General features: G+C 29.9%; 1 protein-coding gene across 1 annotated transcript; it reads right to left on the bottom strand.

Annotated features, from left to right (window-relative positions):
* Positions 1-2,581: 2,581 nt before the first annotated feature.
* On the bottom strand, positions 2,582-11,591 carry LOC139811293 (aminopeptidase N-like). Its single transcript, XM_071775475.1, has 14 exons — positions 11,242-11,591; positions 9,121-9,422; positions 8,469-8,627; positions 7,761-8,060; positions 6,772-6,955; positions 6,450-6,606; positions 6,282-6,363; positions 5,913-6,096; positions 5,178-5,379; positions 4,488-4,762; positions 4,144-4,343; positions 3,603-3,914; positions 3,140-3,215; positions 2,582-2,938 (listed from the first exon to the last, which is right to left on the bottom strand). Exons 1-14 carry the CDS (start codon positions 11,581-11,583, stop codon positions 2,792-2,794), a joined length of 2,922 nt encoding a protein of 973 aa, XP_071631576.1. The 5' UTR covers positions 11,584-11,591; the 3' UTR covers positions 2,582-2,791.
* Between the last annotated feature and the right edge of the window lie 571 nt (positions 11,592-12,162).

Genomic DNA, 12,162 nt, shown 5'->3' on the forward strand with positions numbered 1-12,162 from the left:
TTGTTATTTATTATGTATTCATCTATTTCTTCGCATGCAAAACTATGTATTAACTTAATTTTTGAAAAATTTATTGTTAGAATTAAAGTCGAAGTCCTTTCAAAACATCTTGTATATATATTTAACTCATATCTTATTTGCTCTTTCTCTTGCTTTTACTTGTCCTTCATGCAGTAATCAATATGACTTCGTACCTTTCACATCGGATCGTCCGTTAAACCGCAAATATATGAACAAGACTGAATAATTTGTGTTCCTTGGATTATTATCTTCCAGATGTATCTATATATGTTTGAATCTAAATGTATACATAAACACATATAAATACATGCGTGTATAATCCTCTATACAATTATATTGTTTAATTTCAGCAGATTTATATTTCTTCAGAATGTTGCAACAAATGTTTATTACCCATTCCTGAAATCACATATTTCCACAAATTTAGCTAGTTACGTAATTATTGAATATTGAAATTTCAAAATTAACTCAAAATTAAAATTTTTGTTTCTCCTCTGATTGCGAGTCTACATAAACATTTTTTAAAGAGAGAAACTTAATTTAAAGAGTAATTATTAAGATGTATAATGCTAGAATTGAAAGAGCTGTAAACGATAATCTATTCATTTTCCGTTAAAATGATGATAATGCAGGTAGCCTGTATGCAAATGTAATATGTAGGAAGTCATTGTTACATCTCAAGTTACATTCTTTCGCTGTAACAATATTGTGAAATTCCTATACGGATGTTGGAGATTCGGTGAGAAACGTGTAGATCCGCGACAACCTCGATTCGCATAATTAAATGTCGGTGTCGTACCACCTGCGATTTCATAAAGTTTAAAGTTCTAATTAGCGAAGATGTCACGCTAACAATCCTCTTTCTCAAGTTACCACGTAATCTAGCCTTTTCTCAAGCTAATGATTTTACGACGACGCACACTACGATTTAATCTATTTCACAATGTATTGTTTTGTAGAAAATTATAGAGGCTGCATACCAAAATTGTATCTTAAATATGAAAAAAGAGCTTAAAAATTGTATGTAAATTATTGCTCACAATATACTTTAGATAAATTTAAATAACTGAAGCAATCAAAATTAAACTTGTTTGCGTTATCGTGATTGATTTTAGTTTTTTTATTTTACCATAAATATTCACGTCGCGTGTGTCACAGTTATATTATTATCAGGATAAATTTAAAAATTACTCAGTTTCTATTCCGCAAATAATTTTACAAATTTATTAAGCAATATTAAAGGTTTAATATTTTGATGTAAAAATATGCAAGTGCAATATATATATATATTAATTTTTAACAACTTATTGATAAATTTTGACAGAATTGAAAAAAAGTTTATAGCAAAATAAGTGAGCACATTAGGCATTACATTTTTTCATTCTTATATATATATTTTTTATAAAAAGGTATATGTCTTTCTGCTGTTATCATCTGTGGTACTTTTGATATGGCTTTTGCATTGGACGCAATATTTCCTAAGAATGCGTTAGCTAGCGTACAGTAAATTTTTATTGAGTATTATTTATTTAACCAGAGAGAAGCCTGAGAATGGACGTGCTCACGTTTTAGAAGAAATCCGTTCACTGGCGCCTCCATGTGCATAAAACGTACACATTAAACTACGTAGCCATGGATATTTCCAGCTGGTAACATATTATATTCAAGATTCTGCTCCATGGTATGTAAATGATTGTTTGATTCTATTCCTTAATTGCTATGTCCACAAAGTATAATTGCGTAACAAAGAATTATAAAAAATAATAATTAAAATTGGAATAATTTAAGCCTAGAAAGATATTAAAAATGAGAAAAAATCGTTAAGGATGTACAAATTTTGATATTTATTTAACAAATTTTGTCTTATTGTATGCATGTACATATAAATGAAGTTATAAAATTATATATGAACACGATTTTTTCTGCAATCTGTTCTACATTTACCGGATATAATTTTTTTGTTATTAAAAATATCTCGGCAAAACTTGGAGAATTATTATAAATAAATTATATGTATACTTTTACTTTAAGATTGATTAATTTGAAATAAGACTTAATCCAGCAAAAATGGATTAGCCTCTATAGAGACTATTATCCCCACAGATTTTAATCGGTGGCCCTATTTTCTTTGCATGTGTTTTTCTGCTTTACATTTGTATTTATATTTTTTATTTTTAAATTTTTGTTTCATTATTATCCATATTATCCAATTATTTCGCGTCAAACTATACAATTCTCTAATGACGTCTAATTCTATATCATTAATTATAAATAACATTTCGTACAATTTAATATTATAACATAAAATAACATGATATAATAGTATAATATAATATAAATTTATGATATTATAATATAATATTATAATATTATAATATGATAATAAAACAATTAAATGTTGTGTGATAAATGAAATAAATTTTTTAATGTGTATAAACTTATGCTCTGTTGGCGCAATATTTGATATTACTTTTGATATCTACTTTTATAACAAAAATAAAACAACATTGTTTCACAATAGCTATTTTGACGGTCGCGGATATTTGATGCTCTTTTCTTAAAAAAAAAAAAGATATTGTTATTTCAAATACAAATTCTCTCTCCTGATCCTTTGCTATCCAATGGATGTACAGTAAAATTATTCAAATTTAGATTGATATCCGCAGGAATGTGACCCGAAAATTGAGAAGGGATTATTAATTTTATCATCGGCCCACGATTCGACACTAAAGGACACTAACCAAATAATTATCTCAATCGGTATCGACCATTATACGGTATTCTTCCGTAACCAATTGTAAATCTTCCCGTAATACTTGTCAAACCAACGTATGTCGGATTCCACTCGTTCTATCGCTTGTTGTATAGTTCGCGTTGAGCCAAATTCATCCAGATGTTCTTTTACAAACTCTACCAGCTAAAAGATAATAACATATAAAAAATAGATACATTAATTTTTTGAAAGAGTAATGAGAACCTAGTGGAAATTAATTACGTACGTGCTTCCATCTGTTTATCAAATTGATTAAAGAGCTTAACATTTGTGTTGTGTTTTCTATTTAAATTTGTTTTAAATAATTTAAAAAATATATTTATACTATTATTTTTTTCAACTTACGTCTTTCAATTCGTATCTTGTACTTATTCCCTTTGTTGCTGCCTTTGCGACTTCATTAAAAGATGACGTCCCAAGACTAGATATAATGAAAGATTTATGTTATATCAAACTTTCATAGTAAAATTTAATTCGATCTAATAAGACAAAGATTCATGGCAATAAAAATTATAATATAAATTTGTGATATTTCCTAGCGAGATTAATTTCTAACGAAACTAATGATGTTCTCTATTTTTAAAGCCTTGTGTACACGATACTAGAAATCGGTCCGAGTTTCGGTTTAAGCCAATGAAACTGCTGCTTTTCTGTAAGAGCTGCAAGTTGATTGGCTTAAACCGAAACTCGGACCGATTTCTAGTATCGTGTACACAAGGCTTAAAAAAGCTTTCTGTAATAGAAACATATGAATGTAAAATATACAAACATATGAATATAAAAATAAAGGATTGACGCTAAAGCTTACTATTTCTTGAGATGTTCCCATTTATCTCTAAAGTAATTAAACGTGAGTGACTGCCCGACAACATTGTTAGCTATAAATCGGAAAACCATGGTGGCATCTTGCTTCCTGATTCCCGAATTTTCCGTAAAGGCCCAATCTAAAAGTTGATTTAACAGCCATATCTCCCTTGTGCAGGCTAATGCGTTCAAGAGTAGATTCTTTTCCGATCCTACGTTGGTTCCTCGGTATCGCTGCCAAATAAATTCCCATTCACTTTGTCCACCCACTCGAACAGCCGTGCAATAAACCACGCTCCTCAAGTTCGGCGAAATTCTAAATACAAAATTTGTAATGGCTACAAAAATATGTGTAAATAGCTTTATCACATATTCTAAAGCTAACGAATAATTTATAGTGTTACAATTAATATGTTTAATTCGCCAACAGAGCGAATGGAACAACTTCATCGTTGCGATCTTGTGCATCAAAAAATGCAATAATGTGTCAATAAATAATCCAGTTTTAAATAATACATAATATGATATATGACATTTCTACTTACGGATTATTAACATCCGGATCAGGATTGTTACGCCAATACCTGAATTGTTGCACGGCGTTCGTAACACAATCCTCATGGTCGAAGTTACATGCCCAAGTTAGAACATCAATTCGTGTCAAAATTGTCAGCTGAGAATCTGTTATTTCGTCAGTGAAACCGACTTGCTTGTATACATTATCGAGTAGTTTTAATACAAACAACTAAAAAAATATTGAAAGTGAAAATAATAAGTATTATTTATGTTTTATGCTAACACTATGGAACATCTAATTAAATAATTATTGATATTTTTCATAAATATCTATATAACTGTTAACTAATACTCTAGTTTGATGAATACATACACTGAATTTGTCATGACTTGGTGTTTTGATTAACATATCTTTTAAGAAATCTATGCCTCTGAAAGCTGCCCTCCAAGGAAAATACTCGATTTCGCGGACCAAATAAGATATAACATCGAAAGCGATATTGTAGTCGAGCTTGCCAGCTCTAGCCAAGTTAAGAGCGTCGTCGATCAATTGCGCTCGGTTATTCGCCGAGATACGTGTGAAATTTTGTTTCAATTGTCTAATTATCATTTGCCAGTTTGTTCTGTCATAATTCACTCTATAGTACGCTGTTATATAAGCATAATATACATATATTATCTAACGTCGCATTTATATTTTTATAATATGGAACCAATAAATTTATCATCTTCTAAAACTTTTTAGTATCTTTCCTTCTATAAATTTGAACAATTTCCTTTATATATTTCGATTTACAATGTTTTTCTTTAATTACTCGAAAAATTTATGTTCTTGATATTATTCTTGATACATTTCTAATAAATTAAAAAAAAGTTTTAGATTAGTATCCCCTTAATGGTATTAAGGGTATTAACAAAATTGTTCAAAATTATTTTACAATTAATATTCTTTAAAAAAACTAAAGATAAATATTAATAAATTTTGCATTATAAGAATAATTTTTAAAATTTTTACTACAAATATAATTCTTGTATCATGGATACTGTATCAGGATATAGTTACCAGTTTCTTGCACATTGAATATTATCCATTCAAATGGGCTTACACGGAAATCGTTAAGGATAATCGAGCGTTCCGCTTTTAGCCATTCCGTAGGTTGAGTGTTATTAAAGTTTAATTGCTTTTCCCATGTATAAGTAATAGGTATCCACCATAATGATTCAGATGTGATCGTTGTGTCGTTATTGTCAAGCAGAAAACGTTCCTGCGAAAAATAGACGGCGCGTACAATGCTATTATAAATCTCTTAAAATCTAAATAATTCGTTAATTAAATAGTTGCCCGTAACAGCATTATAATGTAACATTATATATTTCATAATCTTCTTTTGTGACGAAACAAAGTATTTTACATGTAATAGAAAGATTATCTCAAGTATTTAAATATAATAGAAAGATTATCTCAAAGACTCAGCCTCGCGCCTTTAATTCTATTATTCACCGTATTATGTTACTGACTTTTATTCGTTTAATTTATTATTTCTTTTAAATTAGTTGATCTATGGAGTTCGAAATGTCCCTACGTTATTATGTATTCATGAGAGATTAAACTGTTTATTATTTTTGACATCTCTTGAATTACTCGTTATTAGCATCTTGAATTCATTATTTAATAGAAAGATGATCAAGTGTAGAGAATGACTGTACAAGTCAGCCACATTGGCTTTTACTTGTTAAATGGTCATTTAATAAATCGCACTTTATTGAATTATTATTTAATTTATAATTATTAAAATACCTGTGTCAGCATAATAATACTGTCGTTGTAGGTTCGTGAGACAGTAACTACAGGAAAGCCGGTTTGCAATGTCCAAGTATCCATTATTTCTTTAACAGTTACGTTTGGATGAAGTACCTTATCTTTGTGAGCTTGTTTGGTCAGAGCGTACCACAAATCATTTTGTTCAGCATTTTGATAAGCTCTATTTGATAGAAATATCGTCAATTATTGTCGCATTATATAAAACTTTATTTATAAAATCTTATTTATATTTATAATATCGCAAAAATATTATTGTTAATGATTATTGATTTTAAATCGTTTTATATATAAATAAGCAAAAGTTTACTAAATAATCTTTACTTATTTACTTATTACTTCACTTACTTTTCATTCAAATAATTAGTCAGACCCTTCTCGAAAACATTTATTGTGAGAAAATGCGCCATCATTCTTATTATGGTAGCACCTGAGCAATTTTAGTATTCATGCAGTTACATTAGATTTCTTTAGAATCGTCATAATTTACTAATTAAATTTTAAATTGTCAAGTACCTTTTCCATAAGAAATCCTATCAAAGATTTCATTGATTTCATCCGGATGACCGATTTCAATGGATATGGGGTGGGAAGATTTCAAAGCGTCTAAACTAAATACATCTTGAAGTTCGTCAACGACGAATTGATCCAGCATTCTCCACGTCGGTTCCAGCTGTATGTTTCAAGAATATGACAAATTTACATTACAATATAATATATAAAATATATTCAAAACATTCAACATTTTCTAAGTCATATTTCTCAAATTGCCGAATTGCCAACGCAACAATTTTGACAATGCGTGCGATATATAACCCAGGGTCAATAAACGGCTTACTGCATTCACGCCGATATATTCCATATAAGTGGCGAAACCCTCATTCAACCAAATATCCGTCCACCAACTTGGAGTCACTAAGTCTCCAAACCACTGATGACTGATCTCATGTGATACAGTGGTAGCTACACGCTGCTTCCTAGCACTGGTCGATATGCCTTCCTGATACAACATCTCTGTCTCTCTAAATAGACAAAATAGCATAGTATTTCCGTATCTCATACAATTATTAGCGTATTTCGCGTATATTTATGAAATTATAATAATTTTGTAAATTATAATGATAGAAGAATTAACTATTTCCAGAAGAATTTTATAAACTGCTTCTGACTACAGTTTTAATAATCTCGTAAATTATCTTAAAATATAATTATTTGTATATATTAACGATAAAGATTTAATCTCTTTTCAAGCACAAATCAAGTCACGTAGTAACAAAATAGATTGGTTTTAAAATTGTTTTAACGTTTGTAGATTAATCATGAGTGAATATATTGTATATGACTCAATGGTTACTCCAATATCATATATAAATCTACTTCCGATGAAACTTCCACCTTCATGATATTATCAAAAAAATATTAAATAAATTATTAATATATTAAATAAATTATATATATATAATTAAATAAATGTTTCCACGGCCAACGAAATTGTAATACTTCTTATAAAAAAATATCAATTTATCGGAAGAAATGACGGAAATATTTATTAGCCACATACTTTTCGAGTATATACTTAAGGGCGTTTTTGTCAGTAAAGTAATAACATACTATTTTACATAATACAAATAATTATATATAAGTATGTAGAATATAGAAGAATGACTGTATTATGAAACAGAATAATTTCTATGCATCGCAACGCGTTTCGAAATTCATTCGATGATATTTACGATATTGCAAAATGGGATTAATGTTCTCTTATTTTATACAATAATGAAATAAAAATGTAATTATTAATTGTCAGTGCGCATATGACATCCTTACCTAAATGTTAACAATCCCCAATTTTCCATGGCGCCGGCGGCGAAATCAGGTAGCGCGACCATATCCATCTTTGGTAAAGGGAATTTGATTTTGAAATAGTCCTCGAAGTATCTGAGTACTTCCGGTCCAATATTCAAGCTATATTGTGCTTGATCAATGGCATTGTGACGCGCCCAAACTGTAAAGTTTCTATTTTCTGATTCCCGTACATCAAAATCAGAAACTACGAAGGCTACCAAGTACGTAGACATCGGTACCGAACGCTTGTAATGATCCCACACGTATGTGTTTAAACCGGGCCTGATTATAAAAAAAAAAATAAGAAAGAAAATGTTCCTTAAAATTCTGCAATACTTACTTAAATAATTTGGGGGGGGGGGAACAGCATAAGTGTCGTTTATTCGACCCAACTGGCCAAATTTATTTAAAAAACGCTACGTTTCGACCGTGATTTCGGTCCTTTTCAAGCGTATGGATACAAATTATTTATTAGTTCAGCATAATGACCAAACTATGCCGTATCTAAAAAATAATTAGTGCCTTGATATCCAAAGAATTAAAATGTAGGTATATGTATGTTGGAACGACATATTCGTTATTCGTTCAATTGTCGAAGGACTCGTCAAAGCTGTGACACTGTTCGACTGATAAACCAGTGCGACGGCATGAAACTACGTTATAATGCGAAAATATGACACAGTTACTCACACTGGCGTCCGTTTCACTATTCGAGGCATATTCGAAATGGATGTCATGTTTCTGGGACGCGCTATGTTAATTTGGAATTTGGCTTTCAAAGCCGGTTCGTCGAAACATGGAAAAGCACGGCGCGCATCCGTTGGTTCAAACTGAGTCGTAGCAATCCATCTATAATACAGAAATCCGATATCTTTAGCAAACAATCGACAGGAGTTCTCGTTTGAATCTATACATAAGTCAAACACACACTCGCAATAAGACTATTCAAATAATTACTCGCTCTATTCTCTAATCAAAACACTTTGCAATAAGTCCAAGTATAATAGTGTGAATAGTATAATGATATTAAAAATTAAGAGATTTAGCGAAATAATTTTAATAACTTCTTCCCTCTCCCTTTCTCTTCGGGAAATAAATTTAAATTTGTCTTTCGACAAATTAAAATTTATCTATGCTGTGCTTTTTTTATCTAATTAAATGTTCTGTAGATTAAAGTTTCAGGTTTTAGATTTTAGATGAGCAATTTATTGAGCAATAAATATAACAGCTTTATATCAAAATACGCTTGTGTTAAATAGTACATTTAATTAAGTCAGTTAAAGCATAAAGAAGCAACTCTCAATTTACATCAGCCACGAAGTTTTATTGTGACATCGTTTACCTCGTCTGATTGCCGACCATATACGAGCTCCTATAGAAACCTTGCAGATTGTCGTTCAAATAGCCAATGAACTTGAGATGCACGACGTATTTATTGCCTTTTTTCAACGTGTTCGATGTTTTAATCACGTGAAATTGCTTGTCGATGTCGTTTTTTTGCTCAGCGATCTTGATTACGGTCTTGTTATTCTTGTTATTAGCCGAGTACTTAACGATATGCGTAAAGTTTTCATCGATCTTTATACAAAAGGCGTGCAGCGTAACATTGTTCGTATCCTCTGTCACGTTTACTAAAATTTTGACCTAGACAAATCGATAATATTTCTATTTTTATAAGAAGCAGTCTTTATAAGAGAAATTAATAATACGTTTAATTTTTTCTTTAAGTGCCGCGAAATTGTATTTTTAATTATGCATGTTCCTACTTATCTCATTGTAGGATTCAAAGATATTTCAGAATTGTATACAGAATTTTATAAAAATGTATAATTTTTTCAACACAAACATAACAGTAAAATTTTTTAAATGTTTTCCTTCAATAGCAATTCGAAAAATCGTCGCAAATCAGACCAGTCGACAATTCGTAGAAAAGTAACAAGAACAAAAACAAATTTTAAATTATAATTAATCGGGAGTATCACAGGAACGCATATATTCTATTTTTTCAGTACATGAATGTTAACGATTGTATCAATTACTATACATATGTCTGTTCGTGATGGCAATAACAACGTATACACACATATATATATATATATATATATATATATAGGGTGTCCGAAAAATCGCCTACTCCACTTCGGGAGGTGATTCGGGACCCAAAAACAAGCAAAAAAGTTCATACAAACATAGGTCCGGAAATGAGCCGTTTGAGTTATAGCCACTATGTTATGTTCAAAAATCGTAATTTAGAATCCGCTTGGCATCACTCTTTCTTAATTATTTCTTAAATTAAAAATTTTTATTTTTAAATATTTTTAATTTTTTTAGTTTTAATTTTTTTACTTTTTTTCAATTTTTCAATATTTGTAAATACGATTACATTATTTTTAAAAGAAATCAGTTGTTTTCACGGCTATTCAAAATCAGTTGTTTTCACGGCTACTTGAAATCAGTTGTTTTCACGCCTATTCAAAATCAGTAAGTAAATCACGGCTTTTCAATAAGTTTCAAATTGTTATTTAACAACACCTTATTTTTAGGTTGTATCTAATCTTTCCGTATTCATCAATGGATCGTTTAAGTTTTAATGAATTAGCTGATATGCATCTTATGTATGGTCTTGCTCAAAGTAATGCTGCCGAGGCAAGAAGATTATACATCCAGTCTTTTCCAAATCGAGATGTACCGGGAATAGCGTCTTTTCGAAATGTAGACAGAAACTTGAGAGAATTTGGTAATTGTAATTAAAAAAAATTGAAAATAAAAATTTACGATTTTTGAACATAAAAGTGGCTATAACTCGGAAACGGCTCATTTCCGGACCTATGTTTGTATGAACTTTTTTGCTTGTTTTTGGGTCCCGAATCACCTCCCGAAGTGGAGTAGGCGATTTTTCGGACACCCTGTATATATATATATATAGAATTGAGAATTAAGTAAGTTAGAAAAACGTTATGCTTTCAATTGCTATTGAAAAGTAATCATTTCATAATGCAATCAAATTAGTTTGTCTATAAATAATTGTAAGAAGTCACTTATAATGTCAAAAAAAGAAATATTTTTGGCAAGTGGTTAACACTGCTGACTTCTTCATAATTATACATAGATAAATCAGCTTGATTGCATTATGAATGACTATAAGTACTTTTCAGTGACAATTGAAAGCATAATGTTTTTCTACACATAGATTGCTGTAATAAAACAATAAGTTATATAGTGACATAATCTATAATTAAAAAATATAACTATAAATTTTAAAAATTATATTTAAGATAGATCGAATATTACAATGCGACACTCTCAATCAATTCATGCAATCTATTTAAAATTATTATTATTATTACTATTTTTAAATATATGGAAATAGATAATTGTTAGAATGTGTTTGCAGGTACATTTATAAACAGAATACTATTAATTTGTTTGTTACAAAAAATATCATTGAATTATAAAGCATTACCTCGCCATGAAAAGTGAAGTTACCCTCCCATATAAAAGGTATCAGCCATAATTCGTACAAATCGGGTACGACAGCTTTCGATAATTTGACATAATTTTTCTTTATCGATATCGAAAAATTTAAAAACGAATCACCATTAGATGCCTGAAGTTGTTTCTCCTCGCGACAAGGTGCAAAATAATACACCAATAAACCCACGCCAACCAAGCTGGTCAGAAAGAAAATGCCCAAGAAAAAAGTGCCACATGGCGAAATCGTATAGCCACTTTTGCGTTCAAACATGGTTGTGTGCGCATCCATTATTGTCAGAGCTTCGACAACGATGGAACGAGACTGAGTCATACGTGAGCCTAAAAAAAGATATGCATGCGCGCTTTTCAGTTTTATCGCTCCTTCAGCATACTAATCGTTTCTTAGCGTAATTATGAATAAATTAACATTATTTTTCATTATCTACGCCATTGCACATCGTCAAACTATTTGATGCTTATGTTACAGCATAGTGTCTTTATATTCATTGTTATGTGTAATTGTGTTAATAATTTCAATGATTTTAATAATATAATGTAACAATGTCATAACTTTTCATTATGTCTCTTTAATATTTTCTTTCTTTTAAAATCTTATTTTGTAATGTTTCTTATTGCCATACTGAATGTTAAATATTAAAAAATCTAATAAATAATAAATTTTTCAAAATAATAAAAAGAAAACGTCTCTAAGTCAAAGGTTCTATTACTAAAATCAAGATTGATGTCACGATATATAAAATATGTATGTACATAAAATAGATTAACGTAGTACTTCGTTTCTTGTATAGAAATTGCAAGTAACGTTATCATAAATGTTACCGCAGCAGGAGAAGGTCACACGCGCTGATGATTATATGTTTAGTTTGTTTACGTAAAGGTGGAAAATATA

The sequence above is a fragment of the Temnothorax longispinosus genome, chromosome 4 (assembly GCF_030848805.1).
Source record: "Temnothorax longispinosus isolate EJ_2023e chromosome 4, Tlon_JGU_v1, whole genome shotgun sequence".
In the NCBI taxonomy this organism is placed as follows: domain Eukaryota; kingdom Metazoa; phylum Arthropoda; class Insecta; order Hymenoptera; family Formicidae; genus Temnothorax; species Temnothorax longispinosus.

Excerpts from the sequence above, each read along its gene's own strand:
- LOC139811293 (XM_071775475.1), bottom strand. The coding sequence starts at position 11,583 with ATGACTCAGTCTCGTTCCATCGTTGTCGAAGCTCTGACAATAATGGAT. Across the intron at positions 5,380-5,912 it reads GTATTATTATGCTGACACAG|GAACGTTTTCTGCTTGACAA; the intron begins GTATTTTAATAA and ends TATTTTTCGCAG. Across the intron at positions 3,915-4,143 it reads GATCCGGATGTTAATAATCC|AATTTCGCCGAACTTGAGGA; the intron begins GTAAGTAGAAAT and ends TTTTGTATTTAG.